General features: G+C 36.1%; 1 protein-coding gene across 1 annotated transcript; it reads right to left on the reverse strand.

The window, feature by feature from the left end:
- Positions 1-17856: 17856 nt before the first annotated feature.
- LOC107623499 (uncharacterized) lies at positions 17857-21120 on the reverse strand. Its single transcript, XM_016325792.3, has 5 exons — positions 21089-21120; positions 20760-20883; positions 18941-19153; positions 18472-18513; positions 17857-17982 (listed from the first exon to the last, which is right to left on the reverse strand). Exons 1-5 carry the CDS (start codon positions 21118-21120, stop codon positions 17857-17859), a joined length of 537 nt encoding a protein of 178 aa, XP_016181278.1.
- Positions 21121-25997: the final 4877 nt, after the last annotated feature.

A 25997-nucleotide genomic window follows, 5' to 3' on the forward strand; every position in this document is an offset into this window, starting at 1 on the left:
TGAAAATTGCTGTTGATTAGATATATACTTATTTGTATATATAAAACTTTGAAGATTACTCATACTGTTTAGCAACTATCTATTTTTAATACCTCGCCTGTGCTTTTACTGGTTTATGGAACTGTATTTACCTTAAATTACAATTTGACTTTCTGGTAATTTTACTATATTTCTAATGCACATCTTCATTTGATTATGTATTTGGATAAAAAAAAATTTGGAAAGAAAGAATTTTTTACTTTTATCCCGGTTGAGTTTCGTTTGGTAAGCTTTACTCAACTTATTTTGAATTGAGTTTGATTTAGCATGCTATATGATTCATGCCATTGTTGTTCTTTTGAAAGTGTTGGACTCGCAGCTTTCTTCTTATGAACGGACTCATTCTCTCTTAAGCTTTCCATCTCCATGAATGTCATGTTTGACTTTGTTTTTAACTAATCTTTTACATCTTGTGAACATTACCATTGATCTTGGTTTTTCCTCTCTTGTGAATCTCATCCGTATGTGAGTCAGTTTGATTCGTTTCAAATTAGTGCATTGTTTATTCTCTCATTTTCTCTACAAGAGTTTTTAGTTAAAGATTTACCTTTGAGAAATTACCAATGATTGAGTTGTCTTTTCCTATGACTTTTGTATTCTTTTGGATCAATTGAAAGCTTGTTTGATGACTCATGCCTAGTGAATCTTGTTTGAACTACTTTGGTTTAAGATCCTTTCTTGCAAGGCTTGACTCCTTTTTAGTACATCTTAAACTTCTTGAATGTTCTTCTGAGATGGTGATTTCAAGAACACTTTTGGAGTCTTGTTTTGAACCTTTTAAAGAAGTTTTGAATTCTCTTTGAATAAATATTAAACGGAATTTATTTTCTGTTGCTTGATTGAGATAGAAACCATTGTTCAATTTTGACGAAGTTAATTTAAAGTTGGCATGCGCTATTTTAAATGAGGTTTTGAAAAGTTTTCTTGTTTAATGGAATCCGGTTCATTTGTAACGCACCATTTATTTCCTTACCAGATTGTAAGCAAATTTTTAGCTCGAAATTTCTTTTCTAAAAAGAGTTTAACTTCCTCTTTCGTCCTTGCTATAATTTTAATGCTTGTTTGAATATGAACTTTGAGAATTTTTGAACAAGCATTTGATTTCTTTCGAGTTTTTATGAATTTCTTTTGGATTGAGTTGGGCACCTAACTATCCTTCTGAAATATTTGAGGAAATATTTTAGCCTTTAGTCAAGTTTGTGTGCATTTTGTTTTTAAAATTCCACATGATCTACTTCAACATGAAATTTGTATTAAAGCAAAGCGATGTTTATGCTTTTGTTACTCTCTTGAAGGATGTTGTTGCTTAACTTTTCTTCTAGATTGCGAAGTGGTTTTTCCGCAAGCTTTCGATTCTTTCATGAACAAAGTATTCGAAAGTATTTTAATCGTGCTCTTGAGTTCAGTGAGCTTGGTCTTGGGTTTGAAATATTCTCTTCTGTAAACCTCATGCTTCCTCGACTCAGCTTGAGTTTGTTTCAAACTGATGCGCTGGTTTTCTTCTTATTGATCCTATTGAACTTCTTTGATCTAAGGGTTATATTTGAAGTTTTCAATTGAATTGTGTCTAGCAAACTTCATTGCTTGAACATCCTTGTCTATCTGGAATTGGATATATTCTTTCAAATCTATGAGTATTATCTTTGATAATTGTCTCTCCTTTCTAAGATCTCGTATTCTTCTGAGTAGACTCGAGAATTGTTTCGATATCACGTGCGACTTGTAGACGTAGTAACGCGATGTGTTAGCTCTTTAAGACGTGATATGTGTATACGGAAGTTGAAGCGGTAGGTGTACAATGTTAGGAGTTGTGGGTGTTTTGTCCCTTGCAAACGAGCATGCGGGTGTTAGGCTCATGATTGGCTATGAGGTTGTAAAGTGCTTGATGGAGTTGAAAAGTTGAAACTTGAGGTTGATATGAGATTAGTGTGCGGATATTGAGCACATCGTTTTAACCCCATCCTGTTTTATAGCCTTCGATGCCTTGCCTTAGTATCACATGTTTGACCCATGTCACCTTTTGCATTGAGCCTACCTTGTAATGTTGCTTTGCACTCACACTTCTACCTTTGCATCCTTAGGCATATGACTATCAAAGTATTTAGAAATCGTATATATGTTTATATGATGAGATATTTTTGCTACTTCCTTAAATGTGTTCAAGGATGAACTGTTATGAAATTTCTTTCATTTTGTATCAATTTTCGAGGACGAAAATTTTTATAAGGTGGGTAGGATGTAAGACCCAGAACTTTTGAAAAGTCTTATTATGATCAAGTCTCAAATCATATAGTTATTTATAGCCTTAATTTCGGAAATCATTTTTATTAAAGAAAATTTAAGCAAGTTTTGATTTATTGAATTTGAGACGAGTTATGATTATTATCCAATTTTACAATTATTGGATTATTTTCTATATTTGAATTATAAAGTTGATAGTTATAAAATAATAAGGATTTTTATATGATTTGGATTGGATAAGTAATATTTTAAATATTAATACTGCTATTTTGGAAAATGAAGAAATTAAGTATATTATTTCTAATTATTTGACTTGAGCATTTTATTCAAAATAATTTATAAAAATTGATGAGCAAATTGTATTTTCTATATACAATTAGTGTTGGATCTAATTTGGGTTTCAATTACTATAGTATCCCCAATTTTATGCGAAATTACTATATTGCCCCTTACCCTAATTTGGCATACCCTTCCCTCTATTCTCTCTTCATGTTGCGCAGCCTCAAACCCTCTTCTTCACTGTCTTTGTTGTGCAGCCCTACCCTAACTAAGCACACACGCATGGTTCCTTAAACCAGAGGGAAAAGAAGAATGGGAATCAGGAAGGGGGAAATCAGAAAACAGAATACACACACCCACGAAGCACTGTTGATCGCGGAGAAGGGGAAGGGAAGGGGAAGAAGTCACGCCGGTGTACTGGGTTGCACCACCACCATGTCGCCGTCTGACCGAGGAGAAGGAAGAGCGTCGCGCCTCTTTGTCTCGCCGCCGCTGAGCTCGCGCACAGGAAGAGAGGAGATGCGCGAAAGGGAGCCACTGCGGGGAAGCCATCGCCGCCTGCCACCATCGCTGAGCGTGGGGCCGCCGTCCTCCTCGTCGCCGACCAGCCCGTCTCGTTGCCGCCGTCGAACCCATCCCTTGCCGCCGCCGTTGAAGCTGCGAACAGAGAATAGGGAAAGGGATGAGTCGCGAGGAAGCAACGCTGCCCTTCCATCGCCGCTGCTGCAACGGTTGTGGTTGAGGGTATCCCCGTCGCCGTGGGTGGTTCCACCGCCCTTGCTGCCGTGCCGTCAGAGTCTGCCGCCATGGCCGCCGGTCTCCTAGTTGCTGCTGTGGTTGGGGTCTGCTGTGTATGGTCGCCGGAAAACCCTTCTGCCACTGGAGCTGCCCTGAAACACCATCGGAGTCTAACAGCACCGCTACCGGAGTTCTGAGGCCACCGGAACCACCGCCAGAGGTTCTGGCTACTTCTGCCGTCGCCGGAAAAGTTGCCGGTAAGGGTTTTATTTGAAGTTTCTGCCTTTTTGCATTTCGAGAAGGTTTTAACGCTGCGCAGTCTTTATAGTTGATCTACCGGAGCTTCTGGCCGCCGCCGGAGCTGTTGCCGAGCCTGTTCGAAATCGCAGCTGCCTTATCTCGTTATTTCGGTAAGTAAGTGTGTTTCGAAAAAGCCTCGTGGTAGTATCCGGTTATGTTTGATTAATAAATATGAGTTTTGGTAACGTGGGGGTCGAGTCTTGATTATTGTATGTTGCGATTATTGTTTCTATGGATATTGCGAAAGTGGCTGGGAGCTGAGGTTTTGATTGCCGTCAGTTCGGGTTGAGGCGGAAAGGACTCTGTGAGGCGTTTAGATTATGGAACTTTGCGTTTTGAGGTAGGGATATTTTTCAAAAACTATATTTTATATACTAGAATTATTACATATGGATACTGATGTGAGTGAATGTGTATTTGGTGATTGTATCGGCCTTATGTATGGCTTGATTTGCCTTGGTTGGTTATGAACGTCTGTTGGTTGAATTGTTGTGTGGTTTTGTGAAACGAAATGCTTTTCAAGTTGATTCTTTTAAAGCTTTGAGATCGAGTTTAACCCGTTGAGAATTAATTTGAGTTAATTTTATTGAGAATGTGAAAAATAGAATCCACTCTTGAATTCAGTCTGGCTTGCTTTAAATGATCTGGTTTGATAAATGATTGTTGCTGAACCGTTTCTTTAAAGCTTTGGAAATGAGTTAATTCGGTTGATATTGGTGTGATTTTGAAACGGTTTCCTTGAGATATGCCAATGAGGCGACTGTTGGATTTAGCTTGATTTTGAATTGATTTTGGATTCTGGACTGTTGAAAAGGATTGTGGAACGGTTTAGTTGGGACCCGAACCGGGTGGCAAAGTCCAAGTTTTAGGGGAGATGCTGCCGAAATTTCTATAACATCCGAGTCTTTATTGAAATGTTATTTGGAAAAATGATGAGTTAAAGACTTCTACTATTTTATTTAAATTATCAAGGAAAGGATCATTCATGCTTTTCAAATGAATTACTAAAGAGGAAATTGTGATTTAGTCTTGCTTCTTAAGAAAGGCATTGTATCTCTTTCAGGAGAAAGTTATTTAGATGAAACTTATGTTTTAAAACTGTTTTAAATGTGACAAGGGCAATGCCTTTGAATTTGATTTGGGGGTTTCAATTAAAGAAGTTTCAATGACTTTGAAAGAATCTGAATGTCTATTGACAAGTTTCATTTTGAAATGTTTTGAGAAAGGTTTTAAGTACTCTTTGGATTCTGAATTTTTGCAAAACTAAAACAATTTTGGACAGTTGAAACGCTTTAGAATTTAACAAGGGGGTTAAAGCTGGTTTTTCCTAAGTAAAGGAAACGGCTTTGAAAGAAGTAAAGGATTACGTGACTCGGTTTGGCTTAGATCCTATTTTATTACTCAAATCAGGAAACCAAGGTGTTTAATGATTTTAAGTGAATTTGGCAAATGAGTTATGATATACTCCCCTAAAGACTTGAGACTCTGCCGAGAAACTTTTGTTATAAAATCCCCTTGTTGGATGGATGATTTTGAATGTTTCAAAATGAATCTTTAACTTTCCATGGTTATGGAAGTTTTGAAAAGAGGATGCCGAGAGTGGCATGGTTTTAAAAGGGGAATTCACCTTGAGTAAAAGTGGCTTATGAGCCTGAGATGATTTGAGAAATGAGACCTTTAAAGCCAAAGCTAAAAAGAGTTGAAATTTGATTTCAAAGTGAAATGAATTGAGGAAATGATTTATGTCTTAAATGCCGATTTCATGAATTTGATGATTTTGAATGTGGAAGTGCTGTTTTGTTGTGAGCCGAGATGGCTGTGTATGATTATGAATAATGGCTAGTTCTGGATTGAACTGTGAGCCGGATGGCTGAGTTATTGCTGGGTTACGGCAAGGCCATTATGGATTATGGCTGGGTATAAATGCATATATGATAAATGAACGAATATGATAAATGAATAATGATGGAAAATGTTGAATGTAAGTATGCTTGTGTTTTCTCTCTGGTTGTAAGGGTGACAGGGCACCGGTACCCTCTAATCGCGACAGGGCGCAGATACCCTCTAATGGCTACAGGGCGTAGATACCCTCTAATGGTGACAGGGCACATATTCCCTCTAATGATATTAATGCGCAACAGAGAGACTGTGCCCGGGTTAGCTACCGGACACGTCGGGTTGGCTTGATAACCGACAGATGATATCATCAGCCACTAGGGACAGGCATGCATCATATGCATTTATGTGACATTGGTTGGGTGTGCATATTATACTTGGTTTACCTATGTGATTAATTGCTAACTTTTCTACCTGTAATAACTGTTTGTTTGTGCTTGAATGTCCTATCTGTGTTTGCATCTGGGACCCTGTTGGATTGTGGTGATTGGTTGTTGGTTGGATTGTTTGGGCCTAGGGCCGTGGTTAAATTGAGATGGACCGATGATTGGTTTTGGTTTTGTGTTTCTAATTTGGAAAAGTGTGAAATGCTAATTTGGTTCAGCATGGTTAAACCTTTTTAAAAGGCTTTTGAGTTTTTGTGAATTGAACGGTTCCTCTTCTAGAAAAGATATTCCGACTTTACTTTTATTGTAAACTGTTATTTTTGAAAGGAAGCATAAGACGGTTAGTAATCACTGGTACGGTTTATCTTCACGTATCCTATTACAGTAATTCCCAAAAACCCTCTACTGAGAACCCTTTCGAGGATGATGTTCTCACCCCCTACATTTTTTCCCCTTTCAGGATATGGGCGCAGAAGTTACGAAGAGTTTATTTATTTGTTGTTGAGATACTCTGTATTGTTTTAGTTATGGTTTATTGTACCCTCGCCTTTATCTTGATATATTCTGTAAGAGGGATAGGGATTGTATTGGTTAATGCTTGTAATAATGTTTATATATATGTATGTATATATATGGATGTACTCTTTATGAGTTTCTGAAAGTTGTATGGTATCTATGGACGTGCGATGTCGAACAAAAGTATTTTGGGAGCGGTACTGCGATTTAATGTTTTTAAACAGGCTCATATTTTAATATTAAATAGTATAAAAGTCGTCGTAATGTCCGAGCTATCAGAGTCGCGCAGTCAGAAGCATGAGCTTTGGTAGTTAGGGTGTTACACTAACACACCACATACTTTCCTCACTTTCAGCGCTGCCACCGCCTTTGCACTCACACACAACACACTTCACCTACACACATGCGGATCATAAGAGAAGAAGAAAGAGGGAGAGCAAGAGAGAGCTGCAGCGAGGAAGGAGAGAAGAAGGAGACACGGCATCAGCAAATCCTGGAGCCGTCGTCAGGGTCAGGAATTAGAACCAGAGGGAGAGAGATCTCACGAGGGAGTTGCTGCCTAGAGCCATCGATGCACCTTGTCACTGTCATGCCTGTTGTCGCTGCTGCAACCGTCACCACCATTGGAGCTGTGCGAATTCGTCGCTACCAAAGAACGCCACGAAGGAGCCCGAAGAGAAAGAGAGAGAGAGAGAGAGAGAGAGGTGCTTTGTCACCGTCGTGGTGGTTGCTGTCTCTGCTACATGAAGGGGAAGAATGAGCAGAACATGAATTAAGAGGAGAGGAACTCGTCAGAGGAGGAGAAAACCGTGCTGCCATGCCTGGCCACTGGAGAATGGCGCTGTGGTCGCGGGAGTCATCACCGGAGCTGCTATCTTTTTATTCCTCTATTCTTTTCTAATTACAGTAAGTTTTCTTGTTCTGAAACCCTCACCATTAGTATTCTATTATAATTTGTTAAAGATTTTGAGGTATTGAATGTCGTAGGGTTGAGTAACATTATTGTATGTTGCGTTTGTGGCTGCCGGAGTTACTACCGCAGCATCCTTGGTTGTCCCTCATGATATGCATTGTTGTTGCTGTGTTCATTGTGGTCGCTTGGAAATCATCGAGGTTGCTGCAACTGCAGTGAATGTTGCGGCTGCTACTGTTGTTGCCGTGTTGTAGAATTGCAATAATTGAGGTAAAGGTTGTTTGTTGTGGCACAAATTTGGAATGCTTTAAAAGTTTAGTAAATACGTGCATCTGAGCTGATTTATATTTTACGGCTAGATTATTTTTATTAAAGACTCGATTAATTTGATTTTGAATCTTGAAACTTATTTTGAATAATTGAGTTGAAGTTGATTAAATATTAAAAAGAGAATAATAACTCAAATAATAAAATTAATTAGTAATAATATAATGACCCAACTTTTAGCACGTCATGATCGTACTAAAAGTAAGGTATTACTAACCTGATTTTCTTTATTATCTATTTAATATTGAGTCTTTACGATGTTAATATGTTTCCATTTTTGGGAAAAAGGTTAGTAAAGTTTTGTTTTTATTCATTAATAACCGTTTAACAAAGACTTCTAATCAACAATAATCACATAATTACTAGTAATACATTATAGTTAATCAATGAACAATATATACAAGCCTACCCCTTGAAATAAAAGCTTTAACAAACAAGACAAGGAAAAAAATAACTTCTAACAACAACTCAACTCGCAAACAAACTCTCTTATGCTTCCACAACTTATAATAAGCCTTCGCACCTGTAGCTGAAAGGGGTAGAAAGAGGGGTAAAAATTGGGGAGTCCTTAGTAAGATCGGAGTTAAAAGTTAAGTTCATTTTACTATTATTAGCCAATAGCAACAAGCAATAGAATACATTTAACTTAACAAATAAAGAACACAGAAGTCAAATAATCATAAAGTACATACAAAGCATCCATATATATACACAAAAAACACATCACAGAGAAATATGCGTATACAAGTATGATGCATGTTGTCCTATGCAAGCTATGAGCTCATGTGTCGGTTTACACCCTACAACCCGACATTACCTAAAAACTAGACTTAGATATGGTTTTTCGTTGTGTCCTTTGTCCATACGTGTCGGTGGTTAAGAGTATCATCAATTTGGGACCACCGGCAATCGATGCAAAGCTTGACGCCATAATATACGCACAAGAGAAAACAGTGATCCTCAGTTCATGGGTGTCCCCAAGATCAACACACAACAGATCGTGGGTTATTTCCGTGATCAATAATTATCAATTCGTAGGTGTTCCCACCTTTAAACATTTGGCACTAAGGCCCAAACAACAATCATGTTTCATCTGCTCTCATCTGGCAGATGGTCTTTTAAAGTCTTTTTATCTTTGGTCTCTGCTCTCCTGTGGCAGAGATCCACTCTCATGTGATAGACATCCCCTTTAGTTAATATATTCTTTTTTTTTTTCTGCTCTCTTGTGGCAGAGGTTCTTTAGATTCTTTTAGTCTTTGCTCTCTACTCTACTCTACTGTGATAGAGATTCCTTTCATATTTTTTTCTTTCTTCTTTATTTATTTTATCATTCTCTTTTCCTTTCTTACATTTCAACAATATAAGTTATCTTCACACTCTTCCCTTGCCTTTCCTTAAGTGTGTTATGATAGGAGAATCATAAAATTCTTAATTTAGATTTAACTTTCTAACATTTTTAGGGAATATTACTGTTTCACTTTTTTATTAACAAATATTCAAATTAAATAATATCTTTAGTAAAAAGATAATAATTATATTATTATAAGTAGACTAATTATAATAAAAACACATTTATTAAAAGTCTTACCGTTAAACTTTTAGGAATTACATTTAATTTTGAACTTTCAGAAAGATTTATATCTTGAACCAACGTACTTTACAAACTTACTAAAATAATTTACATACATTATAATTATCAAAATTATCCGTTTACTTTTATAAAATACCTGTTTTATCCCCTGAGCTTTTACTTATTACCCAAAATACGCCTAAACTTATAAAATTACTATTTTTAACTACGATCTTTTATCAAAATACAACTTTATTCTCAAAAATAAACTTTGTGTTGGTGATCACACCTCCACCATAAAAATCAAACCTTCTTTTAAGTTTCCTTCAAATTTTCAATTTGATTTTTAATCAGTTTTTGAGTTTTTCTGTTATCAATTTTTCACAACTTTCACGTTAACTTCCTAACCATAAATTTTCATCAATTTTTCATCAAGATCAGACTTAATACTAGCCTCAAATTTATCAACAATAATCAGTCAAGGGCTTTTTTGGTAGCCAAACCATCAAGTTCATAAATCATCAAAATTTCAACAAGAATCAAGCATAAACTCATTCAATTTTAAGCAATAATCATCAAACCAACAATCACACATCAAGAGCATATTTAATTATCACAGAATTACCAAACCCTACCTCCGTATAAAAATTACCAAAATCGAAGCATTAGGGTAGGTTTCTGATAAAGAAATTGAAGAAGAAAATGTGAAAAATCGACTACTCCACCTTGCTCCCACTTGGGCGAACCATGCATGGAAAATCAGCGGTGTCACCATTGATTCTCCTCCATAGAAAGTGGTACCATCACGAAGAGGAAGAAGATACAAACACTTTAATCATTTTAGATTTTTTATCAGAATTGCGGAGCTAAAGAAATTAGCTTGAAAGGTCGAAGGTTCCATGGTTTCTTTCTTCTCTCACTCACGTTCTCTCTCTTTTTTTTTTCTTGGTTCGGTTAATGAGGAAGAAGAAATGACATAAGATTATGATAATGATGATGTTTTAGGGAAAGGGCGTGTGTCACATCCTGAAACTGATGAATCATCGATTCAAGTTATAAATATCTTAAACGAATAATTATAAAAGATAGATATATTAAAACACAAGTAATAATATTTATGGAGATAAATATATATGAATTACTAATATAAATGACATTAGTAACATAATAATTATAAGGATAGAAGATATACAAGGAAGCATTAGCAACTCTAAGTCCATCAAAGAGCACCGATATTTGCTCATACCGACAGATTTTGAACTTGAAATATTAATTACTCAAATTAAATTATAAAATATTCATTATTAATAGATTACTAAAATTATAATTTAATAATTTCAATTATGTAAAATATCTTATTATAGAAAAATTATATAATTATTTTAATTAATCCAAACTCAAATGATAATAATTATAAAAATTAATTTAATTTTCCTATTAAAATAGTTTCTAATAAATAGTTCAAACTAATAGAATAAATCATAATTAATTTAAACTTTAATAATCATAAAATTAATGTAATTACTTTTAATTAAGTATTCCTCTAAAGATAATAAGTTCATATTAATAAAATAAATTATAAATAATCTATGATATAAGTTTAAAAAATACGGGTTGTTACAAACAATACTTGAAGCCTCTTGGTGGGTGAATTAGGATTTGAACAACTTGGTTGCTGACCTAAATGCATAAAAATTTAATAACTTGAAGACAATTAAAAGATAACAAACCAAGAATAATTATATTGAAAATCTGATTTGTATTTAGAAATGATTTGGCATTCAAACAGTTGATAAAAGTTGAGAGATGTCTGGTTTGGATGGACCCTTGAAGGGTGACAAAGTCTGAATTTTGGGGGAGGTTCTACCAAAATTTTCATAGGAATTTGAGTGAAATTGAATAATAAGAATCTGTTTAAAGTTTTATAAAAATTAAAGACTCTGTTTAAAGTTTTATTTGGTTAAATTTTATTAAAAGATTATGTTCTGAGAAGTTTTGATGAATTTAAAGTATTTCAATTTGATTGGTGAAATATAATGATTTTTGAGTCTTTTTGAAAAAGTCTTAAACTTAAAAATGAAATTGAAAACTAGTTTCGAAAACTTGGTTAATTAAACAAAATGAGTTTTTATTTGATTAATTTTGATTAAAGAATTTTATTTTGGGGTTTTTTAGCGAATTTAAAGCAATGGGGTGATTGTTTTAAGAATAAATAATTATGATGTTGCAATTAAGATTTTGATTAAAAAATGGGGTGATTTTGAGTCTCTTTGGGAAATTTTAAACTTAAAATAGAAATGAAGTTAGTTTGATAACTTGATTAAGAAAAAATTAAATTCTTATGGTTTTGTTAACTTGTGAAATCAATTTGTGACTTAACTTATTTGATTTTGATGGACAACGAAAAGAGTAAATAAGTGATTAATGTTAATTTGAAAGGAGGTTTAATTAATTAGTTAAACATTTAAAAGTTAAATTATTTTATCAACCGATGGGTTTGAGTTTAGGAAGTGTGAATATGAGATAATATTTATGGAGCCAAATAATAGAGTTAAAGGAAAAAGAGATAACTGGAGGACATGTAATTAAGTTGTGATTCTTAAAAATTATGAGATAAAAGTTTGGCTTGTTAACCCATAAAGTAAATAATTAAAGAATGAGGTGATGAGATTGAATGAGTTAGTTTGAGGTTGACTATAAATGATTATGTGTATGAGTTAGTTTATGTGCAATCTTAACCTTGAGTACAGGGTATTGTGTTAGACGTCTCATACCCGTAAATCATAAGTAATGGCTTAAGTCTAATCTGGTGAATATTAAAGTGTGCGGAGTAGGAAGTGGAGTTGAGTTGATAATTATGAGACTTGATTAGAGGCTTATAGTAAAAAGTAAGACTAATATGAGCATTATAATGAGAACTTTGACTAAGTCAAGTGATATGTAAAAGATTATGATTGATGATGAATGATTGTTATTGATGATGAGATTTGATATGATATTTATGATGAGAGACAAGATCATGATTGTAATTGTAACACCCTAACTACCAAAGTTCACACTTCCGGCTGCGCGACTCTGATAGCTCGGACATTACGATGACTTTTATACTATTTAATACTAAAATATGAGCCTGTTTAAAAACTTTAAACCGCAATACCGATCCAAAAATACTTTCATCCGATATCATACATCCATAAATACCATACAACTTACAAAACTCATAAAGAGTACATCCATATATATATATATATATATATATATATATATATATATATATATATATTACAAGCAATAATCAATACAATTCCTATCTCTCTTACAGAATATCTCAAGATAAAGGCGAGGGTACAAATAATAACCTAAAGTAATACGGAACATCTCAACAACAAATAAATAAGCTCTTCGCAACTTCTGCGCCCATATCCTAAAAGGGGAAAAATGTAGGGGGGTGAGAACATCATCCTCGAAAGGGTTCTCAGTAGAGGGTTTTTGGGAATTACTGTAATAGGATACATGAAGATAAACTGTACCAGTGATTAATAACCGTCTTATGCCTCTTTTCAAAAACAACGGTTTACAATAAAAGTAAGGTCGGAAATCCTTTCTGAAAGAGGAACCATTCTATTCTCAAAACATCAAGCCTTTCAAAAAGGTTTATCTATACTGAACCAAAATAGTTTTTCATATTTTATTCCAAACCAGAAACACGAAACCAAAATCAACCATCGGTTCATCTCATTCCAACCACGGCCCTAGGCCCAAACAATCCAACCAACAACCAATCACCACAATCCAACAGAGTCCCAAATGCAAACACAGATAGGAAGTTCAAGCACAAACAAACAGTTATTACAAGTAGAACAGTTAGCAATTAATCACATAGGCAAGCCAAGTATAATATGCACACCCAAACAATGTCACATAAATGCGTATGATGCATGCCTGTCCCTAGTGGCTGATGATATCATCTGTCGGTTATAGAGCTAACCCGACAAGTCCTGGTAGCTAGCCATTGGACTGTCCCTCTGTCGTGTCTCCCCAACTCGAGTTATACTCAATATAAGCTTGATCATAATCATGATCCATATCCATCACCCTCACTGGTGAATATTTATGGGGGTGAGCTCGTCCAGGAATTTCACAGTGCCCGGCCACCCTGACGACATAGGGAAACTCAAGTCTCCGATAGTGAAAGCGCAAATCACAATTATCAATATCTCAGCATATATGCTTTCATTCTCGGCCATGGATCAACATCCATCGCAGCCATCCGGCTCTCGGTTCAATCCAGAACCAGCCAATATTCATAATCATACACAGCCATTCCGGCTCACAACAAAACAGCACTTCCACATTCAAAATCATCAAATTCATGAAATCGGCATTTAAGCCATAAATCATTTTCTGAATTCATTTCACTTTGAAATCAAGTTTCAACTCTTTTCAGCCTTGGCTTTAGAAATCTCGTTTCTCAAATCATCTCAGGCTCATAAGCCAAATTTACTCAAAGTGAGTTCCCTTTTCAAAACAAAGCCGCTCTCGGCATTCTCTTTCCAAAACTTCCAAAACCATGGAAAGCTAAAGATTTATTTCAAAGTATTCAAAATCACCCACCCAACAATGGGATTTTATATTCAAAACTTCTCGGCAGAGTCCTAAGTCATTAGGGAAGGTCAACCTGTATCATTTCCTTAAAATTCACTAAAACTATTAAAATCATGGATTCTCGGTTCAAGTAAATGAACTGAATTTATTATGAAACCGACCATACGAAATCACAAGTTCCAACCCGGTCCAAAAATCAACTCATTTAAAAAGGAACCGGTTCATTTGAATCAAACCACGTTCAGGTTTCTTTTTGGAACCTATTTTTCTAACTCTTCCAAAATGCCTCCAACTTAATTGCTCAATCAAAAGTCTAGATTCCTTTGAAATCACTAAAAGCTCCTTTTTATATTGAAATCAATATTAGTGCATCATTCTTTCCTTCAGTGGTTCAAACGGTGAAAAATAGTTCATTTCTAAATAAGCCGAACTCAACGCATAAAGTTCATTAAATAAATTAAGCTTGAAAACATAAATATTGTCTTAACAAATCAAGTAATACAATTTCTCAAATCCAACCCTTTTAAAATAACTTTTCAAGCAAGACTAGGGTTTTGTAGAAATTTCGGCAGCACCTCCCCTAAAACTTGGACTTTTGCCACCCGGTTCGGGTCCCAACTAAACCGTTTCTCATTCCTTTTCAACAGCTCAAAACCAGAAATCAATTCAAAGCGAGCTAAATCCAACAGTCGCCTCAGTGGCATATTTCAAGAAAACCATTTCAAGATCAACTCAGTATCAACCGATTTAACTCATTTCCAAAGCTTTAAAGAAACGGCTCAATAACAAATCATTTGTCCAAACCAAGTCAATTAAAGTAAACCAGCCTGAATTCAAAAGTGCGTTCGACTTCTCACATTATCAAGATAATTAACTCAATTCAAATCAATCCTCAACGGATCAAACTCAGATTTCAAATCTTTAAAGAATCAACCTCAAAACATTATATTTCACAAGCCGCACAACAATTCAGCCAAACAAGCATCCTTAACCATTCGAGACAATCAAATAACACACAAGGCAGATACAATCACCAAATACCAATTGTCTTATATTAGTATTCATATGTAATAATTCCAATACATAAAACATAGTTTTTGGAAAGTGTCCCTACCTCAAAACGCAATTCCATAATCCAAATGTCTCATAGAGTCCTTTCCGCCTCACCCCGAACTGACGGCAACCAAAACCTCGACTCCCAGTCACGTTCGCAATGACCATAGCAACACTAATCGCAACATATAATAATCAGGACTTGACCCCACGTTATCAAAACTCGTATTCATTAACCATACACAACAAAATACTAACGCGAGTCTCTTCGAAATATACTTACTTACTGAGACTAAGAAAGGACGGCTGAACTGAAACAGCGGGGGTCTCCGGGCCGGCTCGGCAGCAGCCCGGCAGCCACCTCAAGCGGTTGCGGTGACAAATTCCGATCACGACATCGGAAACCTTTTCCGCCGATGGTAGCAGTAGCCAGAAGCTCCGGCGGTGGTCCCTAACGTCACAAAACCACTCCTGGCGGTCGGAATCACAGAGATGCAGCTCCCTTCTCCAGCAGCAACACCTGCGGCGGCCTGAACCCCTTTCTGATGGCGACAGTTCCGGCGGAGGCGGCACCGGCGACACAAACGGCGGCTGGACACGGTGGTTGGACTCCCAGCCCAGCCTAAAATCTCTCTCTTTCTTGCTCTGCTCCTGAACTCTCTCTTTCTGGCTCTGCCATACATGACAGCGGCTGACCCTGTAGCAAGGACGACGGTGGCGCAGAGAGGACGACAGCGGCTTCCAGATATGGCGTCTTCTCCCCTCTGGCCATGGCTCGCATCTCCTCCCTCTCCGGATCGCGATTCACGGTGGTGATAGCAGCGCCGTTGGGAGAAATGACGGCAACAACAGTGCCGCCCTCCACCCGCGCTCACACTCTCGGCTCGTGGGTCACCAAGGACAGCGACGACAGTGCGGCCTCAGGGAACGGCGACGCTTCCCTTTCGCGGGCCCTTTCTCTCTCTCTGTCGCATCTCTCTTCAGCTGGCGTCGATGAAGACAATGACACGGTGATGGGCTCGGCGGCGGCGCTCCTTGCGGTTCTGGCGACGAGGATGACGGCGCCTCTCTCTCTCCTCTCTTCCTTCTCCCTGTCGCACGCTATTCCTTCTCTCTTGATTTTGTTTCGTTTCTTTCATGGGAAAAGGGGGAAACCGTGTTTGTGTGCCACGGCTGCTACTGGGTTTTTGGGAGAGGGTTTCAGTGGCGGCTGCTAGGGTTAGAGAGGTTAAGGTGTTGGGTGAAATTAGGGTTAGGGGTAAATTGGTAATTTCACTTAAAATTGGGAATAATATAGTAATTGAAACCCAAATTAAATCCAACACTAATTATATATAGAAAATACTATTTGCTCACCAATTTCACAAATTATTTTCAATAAAATGCCCAAATCTAAAAATTAGAAATAGTGTACTTAATTTCTTCATTTTCCAAAATAGCAGTAATAATATTTAAAATATTATTTATCTAATCCAAATCATATAAAATCCTTATCATTTAATAACTATCAACCTTATACTTTAAATATAGAAAATAATCCAATAATTATAAAATTGGATAATAATCATAACTTATCTCAAATCCAAGAAATCAAAACTTGCCTTAATTATCTTTAATAAAATAATCCCTGAAATTAAGGCTATAAATAACTGTAGGATTTGAGACTTGATCATAATAAGACTTTTCAAAGATTCTGGGTCTTACAGTAATTATGACTATGATAATGATGATAGTTTTGGGTGATGAGGATTATGATGAATTTGATTATGATGGTTTTAATTGACGATGATTATTGATTGGCAAGGACGTGGGTTTTCTCTCACTTGCGTTATTGATATTGTGGGATGGTGGTTCGTCCTGCCCATGGCGAGGATAGTGGCATAGTCCTGCTCACGTTATTGATTAGGCACCTGCACTGGGTAAGGATGGTGGCTTGTCCCGCTTGCTCGTAGTTTCGGTGTGATGTGGAGATGGTAGTTTTGTACTACCCACATTCTCTCTAATTGCAAGGTGAAAGGGCACTCATCCCTCATTTTGTATGGCACGGCCTCACAGAAGAAGGTAGTAGGGCACATTCTCTCGATTTATTTTTCCTAGTGATACCTCCAGGAAAAGGTAGTAGGGTACACTCCTTTGATTATATTCCTCCTGGGATGCACAACAAAGAGATAATGTTCGGGTTGACTACTGGATGTGTTGGTTCTGGCACTACAAAGAAATTTGGTTAAAATGGCAATTTTTTGGGTATTTACGACGGTTTGAACTGCCATGATTACCAGAAATGGCGGTTTTAGAAAATAACGTAATTTTCGGCACCATTTTGGTTATTACGGAAGTTTTCAGAAAACCGCCACAATTTCTTGGGTTAAAATGGCGGTTTTTGGATAGGTTAAAACGGCGGTTCAAATCGCCATTATTTCCAAATAAAATGGCATTTTTTGGTTTGTTAAAATGGCGGTTCAAACCGCCGTTATTTCTATGGTTAAAATGGCAGTTTTGGTTGGTCAAAATAGCGGTTCAAACTGTTGTTATTTCCAGGATGAAAATGACATTTTTTATTGGTTAAAATAGCGTTTATGAACCGCTGTTTTTACCCTGACAGAGCAGCATTTTGGTTGGTTAAAACGGCATTTTTAGTTAGTTAAAATGGCATTTGAAACCACCATTTTTACTGAGTTAAAATGGCATTTCATGTTGTTTAAAATGGCAGTTACAAATCGCTATTTTTACCAGATAAAAGTGACATTTTTTTATCATTTACGAAGATAAATTTTAACCGTCATTTTTATCGCATTAAACATAATTTTTTAATTGAACTTCCTCAATAACGAAAAATCAATACTCATAAACAAAATATTATATAACTCATAAACAATGTATTAAACATAATATATTATTTTTTAGTATTAAAAATCAAAAGTAATAACCCTTGTACAAATAAAGTATCTAACATAACATAATTTTTTAATTATAAATGTCTTAGTATGTAGCTCTTAATACATAAAATTTCCATCATAGATTTTGGTGTACTTTGTCATGATAATCTCTGTCCTCACTCCAATCCTTCTTTTGTCTTGATTATTTGCTTCTAGAGTGCTTATTTTCACGCCCAACTTTTGCTTGAAAGAAAATCATGTTCATTTTAATTAAACCAACTATGAAATCCACAGTAACAAGGGTTGGATTAATTAAACACAAAGCATAATTTTTTTTTCTTTTTTAACAATATGACACAAGATGAAAATTTGGCAAATAAAAGGAATTTATGATCAACTGCTTATAACAGAATGATGAGCAATGTATTGAAGCAACATCGCATTAATTAGGATTATGATGCTGAAAGTGAAAGTGAAAAGCTTCTGCCAAATCATGCATTTTGAATTCTCATCAGAATCAACCGACAATTACCTTAGCTTCTCATCTATCTATCCCTTTCACTTTCAATTACAAATAATAATAATAATAATAATAATAATAATAATAATAATAATAATAATAATAATAACTCAGAATGATTATACCTATGACATAACATTCACTACTTTAGCTTCCACCTGTCATAACACTACTCATTACTAAATTACTATTTGTTAAAATAAATGTGTTACCTTACTCCTTAGCACATTATTTGTTTCAACAAGCGCCATTTCCTGCATCACAGTCGATAAAATAATGCCAAATTAAAGGTGATATTAATTAGGAACGGACTCTACATATTAATTAAACAAGAACACTAAGATTTAGTGATGCCCAATCAGGTTCAGGGACACCGCAATCAGCACATCTATCATTCCCACACACTTTTCGCAACACATCAATGGGCTTCTCATTCGCTGCAGCTACAAACTTCTCGAGTTGCGGTCCACATTTGTTGTAGCAGGATTTCTCTCTACTGCAAATTCTTCAATAGCTGTGTGATCGAAATCTGGACTTTCAAAAGAACTACTCTCATTGGTAGACCTGTTATGAGCACTTCCCATTGGACTTGCAAGTAATAACTAAAAAAATTGGGCACCATTAATCAAAATTAACCGAAGTTCCACTGGAACATATCAAGCAAAAGTTTTTGGTAGTTACCCTTTCAGGAATCTGAGAACTCAATAATGAGGCAATAACACATGTGATCTTTTCAATCCAATCATTTAGGAGTTCGAAGAATGGGATATTCAAGTGTTGAGTGTGAACATAAGCTGTCCCAAACATATAAGACATACAGGAGCTTCCCTCTTCTAGGGCATTAGCTACTTCACTTTTTGTGCCTTTTCTCAGTGACAGAAACCTTTCACGAGTCTGCAAAGATTATAGATTTAGCAATTATTAGGAAGCAACTTGATGCTGAAGCTTAACATTGTTGTCTTCAGTTTAGTACAATGTTTGATCCTCTTCCAAGAAACATCAACTGCGATCAATAATCAAAACATAGAAAGAAAACAACATTTCCAATGCTGCTACTGTGTAATTCAAGCAACCAATAACTTATCCAGTTTTAAACAAGCAGAATTCAAGTTAAATCATGAAATCCTTGAAACTCAGATGCAACAAAGAACGAACTCCAAGCCTTAAACCAGGAGCTACAACCAAATACAGAACTAACAGAAGCAATTTCTAAGAAGCAAAATAACAAACACATAGAGTGCAATAAGTGTATTATTACTAAATGTTTGTAATAAGAAATTGTTCACCCTTCCAGTCCAGTCTTTTGAACCAAACAAGATTGAATACTCTGATTATTATTTGTCGTTTGTTTCGTTTTGCTTTTAATCAAAAGTATAGATAGAAGTACTTAATTTCTATTAAGAAAAAGTTGTAAAGAACAATAATTCCACTAAAATATAAACTAGTATAATCAACATAAGTAAACCTTACTTAAACAGTTAAAAGTGGAGGTCACATTAATTTCCTCAAAAGTTAGCATAACCTTTATATGATGCTTGCATAAACCAAGTAGAAGTTTCCACAATCTAAATGAGATGATGCTAAGATAGGGATTCTGATCATGGAAAATAAAAAAATTCTAAAGTGCAGGTTATAATTGATGCCCTTAATCATAGAAGAAAACATAAAGGGAAATCATAAATATTGTAAAAACCAATGGACACCAAATGAATGGATACAAACTCTTATTCTCTTAACCAAGCAAATAAGACAATTCTGGATTGATAGTTAGAGCAAAATCCATATGTGAAAAGCTAATATGCTATTTGCTAGTGCAAAATAAAACATATACTGTTGAAAGAATGCATATAAACAACTGCACATGATTGCAGGATATGGAATTTCCAATCAACGCCTACACTTTGCCATGCATCATGTTGAGAAACTTTCCTGCATCAAACAAGGGTAACTCATAGCCTCTTGGAGCCCATCTCAAATAAAGAAATTCTCTATCATGCCTTCCATTCTTCAAACAATTTTGATGAGATTCAATGTGGCTGCAGGTTTTATTGGTATAAAATGGTCCAAAAGGATTGGGGACCCAGTCCCCACTAAAATAATCACATTCTTCTGCTCACAAAAATTTAACTTTCAGCATCCGTTCACATTCCTAGCCAGTAGTCAATTACTCTAGAACTCAATTTTTGGTTTAGCTAACAAGTTAAAGGTTGCTAGCAATTGAAAATTTTAAATAATTTACTTCAATAAATATAGAACAAATGCATTAAGAATTTAAATTTTGCATCTTTTTCTAAGAAGACTTGGATAACTTTATCATGTGTCAGGGCACATCAAGAAAACAAACAGTAGCAGTACCAAACCAATAAAAAGCAGTAGGTTTGGGGTCTTCACATTCCTTAGCCTAAAAGTACAAACATGTCAAAAGCATGGTCAGAAAATTCAACTTTTGGATTTTTCTTTACATAATAAACATGTTCTAATGGTAAAAGTTACAACTAACCTCTCCATGTTTCTTCAACCATCCTTCTCTATCAAATTGAGGATCATAACTAAAGTAGTCACCATACAGGAGATCAGGAACTACAACCAATAATCCAACTGCTGCTACCTTGTCTGCTAGTTCCCTTTGTAATGAGAAAATGTCAAATCTAAATCAGTATATAGAATTATAAAACCAAGACTCAAAGCATACTTGACTAAGAAGATTATCGCTTGCCACTAATACTTAAGCTGAAAATTAAAGGAGAATACTACTAACTAGTCTACTTAGTTGAATAAGTTCAGCAAGGAGATACATTTCTAAATTCACAGAATCAAAAGTATATGTACATTTTACTAACTGATATTATTATATTAATCATTCCCCTACTAGATGCCTTTGAGTTGTCTTCTGTTCTATGAATGAGAGACCATGTAAATCCTCCATCTAATTCATGCCTGATACCAAGGTATTTCTTCAAGTGCTCAAAAAACTGTCAAAGCATTAAAAATATATTTCAGAATCAAGCCATAGTGCTACCTGAGTTATTTCTGTCAGTTTCACAAACTTAAACTTGACACATCATTACAAAAAAAAAAGAAGAAGATCCATCAATTAATTAATTAATTGTTATACCTTTTTCTTTTTTTTTCTCTTCATTAACATCAGTCCTCAAGGAGAAAATTTCAGAATTTAAATAAACAAGTATATCACAAAAAGAAAGAAATTAGTCATAATAAACACTTTTAATTGAGATACTTTGGTACTTACTTGAACATTGTGTACTTTTTATATATAGCATCATGCATTGTATGAACATTTTCATTTTCTATAATGCTCAATTGTCCTTGTAACACTAGCAGGTATTGGGAGATACGACAGAAAATCACATAGAATGAAATAAAATAACTTAGTAATAGCATTACCTATATATTTGATCAATTACAAAAGTCAAAAATCAACATTATTAAAACTAAAAAATATACAAATTTACAAGATATCATCATATCATCATAATAGAACAGAGGGAAGAAGAATAGAATAGAGGAGGGAGCTCAAACATGATATCATCATAATCCATAATCATCTAACATACATATAAACAAAATTAGAAGAAAATTTAGTGAATGTCTCATCTCCAATTTCTTCTGACAAGGAAGAAAATAAAAAACCTAGAATTAAAGAAAAAGACGTAGTCATTGTTAGCATAGAACACGGCATATTTACTAATCATGAGAAAATAGAAGAAGATAACGCAAATTTGTACACTAACCTAGATGCTCAATGAAGCTCGATGGAGATGGAGAAATCACAGAACACAACTCGACGCCGTAGGAAACACTTGCGCAACAGATCTCATCAATGGAAGAGAAGCGTTGATAGAGGAGATCGCCGCCGAAGAAGATCGTCAGAGGAAACACTTGCGCAATAGATCTCGTAGTTTTATTAAGTTTCTGCAACTTAATTTTTCATTTCAAACTTTTAGGTATTTTTGACAATAGTAGAAAATTGAGAGAGATAGAAGATCAACCTTGCTCTCACACAGAGATTGTAGCTAGAGGCGAACGTGCCATCGGAGGAGAACCTGCTAGAGGAGATCGTCGCTTGAGAGAGCACACAATCTCGTTGGAGGATAACGCTGCTGAGAAGATCATCTCCGAATTAGTCGCTGGATTAGATCGCCACCGGAGCAGCCGCTGGAGCAGATCATCACCGGAGCAAAGCACAGGTCCTCATTTTTGGGTTTGGTGACAGCGCGCATTAGTTTCAGGAATGGGTTTTCGGGTTAGAGTTTTCCATTGTTGGGGGAATGGTTTTATTTGGGCCTTCTATTTCAAATGATGGGTTTTGATCATGGCGGTTTAAAACTGCCAGAATCACCAAAAACGCCATTTTATGCAAATTAATTGTGGCATCACCATAAAATGCCATAATAGCCAAACATCATGATGGTTTTATAAAACCGCCATAATATAAATGCCATTTTAAACTCTTTTTTTGTAGTATGGCATTTTAACCGACACATGTAACACCCTAATATTCAAATCCTTATGCTCGAGTCGTAAGTCAATGATAATAAGGTGGTACGACTCTCAAGGTGGATTTTTAATAAATAAATGTAAGTATAATTGAAAGGAGTATTAATCGAGAAGCCTGTAAAGGAGTAAAATAAAATTGCGAAGTCGTATCACTCACGTATCGACAGCAAAAAGGTAAAGCGTGAAGCCGGAAGCGATATATAGATAAAGGCATAAAAGAGAGTGAGAGAAGGATAGTATATAAATACATAACATAAGTAAATAGTCACTAGTCGCAACCCGCGAAGTTTAGGCCGGCTAGGGTATAGTTATGAAAGTAATTGACAACAGCATCTCCTAATCTCTCCCAAAAGAAACATAAGAGCCTCTATAGGCAAATTCAAAAGAGTTCAAAACATAATAAAGCTTTCCCAGGTGGAGAGATTCTAGCAAAATACAAAGTAGAGAATATTAAGATCTTCGCCATCTTTCAGATGAACCACAGCTCACTTCTGAGCACCTGGACCTGTATCTGAAAAACAAGAGATATATACGGAATGAGAACCCCCGACCCATGGGTTCCCATTACGGAAAAAGTGCCAAATAAATACAATACATTGTAATAAAAACTAACTAAGCATCCTAAACTTTCTATCACCAAACATTCACCCTATGTTCTCGCTAATCCATAAATAGGCAACTATCATAAGAGAAATGCTAAATCTAATTCATCTTCCTCATGCATTCCCAACATTCTAACCCTCCAACAAATCAGAATCAGAATCATAAAATAAAACCATCACTAGTTATTCTGTCTCAGCAATCCTATATCATTATCTCATATCCTCACCTGGAGCAAGTGAAATCACTTCACTACGTCTACCCAGAGAGCTCAAATTATCTCATTCAAAAATCGTCATCATTATCCAATCACATCATCAATTCATCTTATCAAGAACAGCCCTCAGCATCCACCGACACCAGCATGAGGGACCTCTCAGTTGTACAAACACAAACAATACAGGCAAGTAATACACAATTAAAGTACAAGTAGAACAAGTAGCATATAATCAGGTAACATAGCATATATGATATAGCAATCCAAAACAAATAAGCAGACCCAAACAATTCAAACATATGCAAATGATGTATGCCTGCCCTATGGCTGATGATATCATTTGTCGGTTATATAGCCAACCCGACACGTCCTGGTAGCTAACCATGGACAGAAACACCCATCGCGGAGTAAGTAGGTTTGAGCTACAACTCCGTTGCTACTATCCACTCAACCCAGAGCCAGTGGAATAACCACTACTACGGCTACTACCCAGGCAGGTGTTTAAAAGCTCAACCTAGAGCGAGTGGAATAACCACTACTGCCGCTACTACCCAGGCATCACAGTCTCTGACCTGGAGCAAGTGGGATGAACCACAACCCCTGCTACTACCCAGGTAATTCAAGTATTAGCCCAGAGCAAGTGGGATGAACCACAACTCTTGCTACTGCCCAGGTATCTCAAACATATATTCATTCAATCTCAATTCATATTATCAATCTTCATTGTTACCAAATTTCAAACATTAACCTGGAGCAGGCGGGACGAACCACCACCCTTACTACTACCCAGGTATCACAAGTACACATTTATTCATAATCACCCTTCATTATTATCAATTCTCAGATAATGACTGATGAGCGGATAATTTATACCCTTTTTGGCATTATTTTTACATAGTTTTTAGTATATTTTAGTTACTTTTTATTATATTTTTATTAGTTTTTATTTAAAAATCACATTTCTGGACTTTACTATGAATTTGTGTGTTTTTCTGTGATTTCAGATATTTTCTGGCTGAAATTGAGGGACCTGAGCAAAAATCTGATTCAGAGGCTGAAAAAGGACTACAGATGTAGTTGGATTCTGACCCGGATGCATTCGGAATGGATTATCTGGAGCTACAGAAGCCCAATTGGCGCGCTCTCAATTGTTTTAGAAAGTAGTCATCCTGGGCTTTCCAGCAATATATAATAGCACATACTTTGCCCGAGATTTGATGGCCCAAACTGGCGTTCAAAGTCAGCTTAAAACATCTTGGCGTAAAACGCCCAAACTGGCACCAGAATTGGAGTTAAACGCCCAAACTGGCACCAAAGCTGGCGTTTAACTCTAGGAACAGCCTATGCATGAAAAAGTTTCAATGCTCAGCCCAAGCACACACCAAGTGGGCCCCAGAAGTGGATTTCTGCACTATCTGCACTTAATTACTCAGTTTATGTAAACCCTAGTTACTAGTTTAGCATAAAAACTACTTTTAAAGATTTATTTTACAGCCTTTTAGTCTTTTATGCTATCATAGCACTACAAGAAAACACATCTTTTGCCACGCTTTTTGAGCTATCGCCACGCTTTTTGTTTGCATCATAGACCTTTGTTCATGTTTGAGAGGCTGACCTCACGGCCATGCCTAGACCTTTTTCACTTATGTATTTTCTATGGTGGTGTTTCTACACCCCCATAGATTAAGGTGTGGAGCTCTGCTGTTCTTCATGAATTAATGCAAGTACAATTGTTTTCCTTCAATTCACGCCTACTTCTTCTCCAAGATATACTCTTGTTCTTAATTCAGTTAAGTCAGAATGAAGGGGTGACCCGTGATAATCACCCAATCTTCGTTACTCGCTTAGCCAAGATCGCGTGCCTGACAACCACAAAGCGATCTACATGATGTTCAACGTAGTCATTGGACGACAGCTGGAGTATACTCTCTTGGATATCTAATACACGGACCGAGTCCGTGAGATTAGTATCTTCGTGGTATAGGCTAGAACCATTGGCAACATTCCTGAGATCCGGAAAGTCTAAACCTTGTCTGTGGTATTCCGAGTAGGATCTGGGAAGGGATGACTGTGACGAGCTTCAAACTTGCAAATGTTGGGCACAGTGACAGTGTGCAAAAGGATAATGGTCCTATTCCAACGCTAGCAGGAACCGACAGATGATTAGCCGTGCGGTGACAGCGCATATGGATTTGTTTTCATCCGAGAGGATCATACAGCTTGCCATGGAAGGAGGTAACGCATGGTTGGAAGAAGGCAGTAGGAAAGCAGAAGTTTAGAAGCAACAAAGCATCTCTAGACACTTATATGAAATTCCCACCAAATGAATTACAGAAGTATCTCTATTTTATTTTCTGTTTTATTATTAAAACCTTATAACCATTTGAATTCGCCTGACTGAGA

This window comes from Arachis ipaensis, chromosome B10 (genome assembly GCF_059453495.1).
Source record: "Arachis ipaensis isolate K30076 ecotype BB chromosome B10, ASM5945349v1, whole genome shotgun sequence".
NCBI classification, from domain to species: Eukaryota; Viridiplantae; Streptophyta; class Magnoliopsida; order Fabales; family Fabaceae; genus Arachis; species Arachis ipaensis.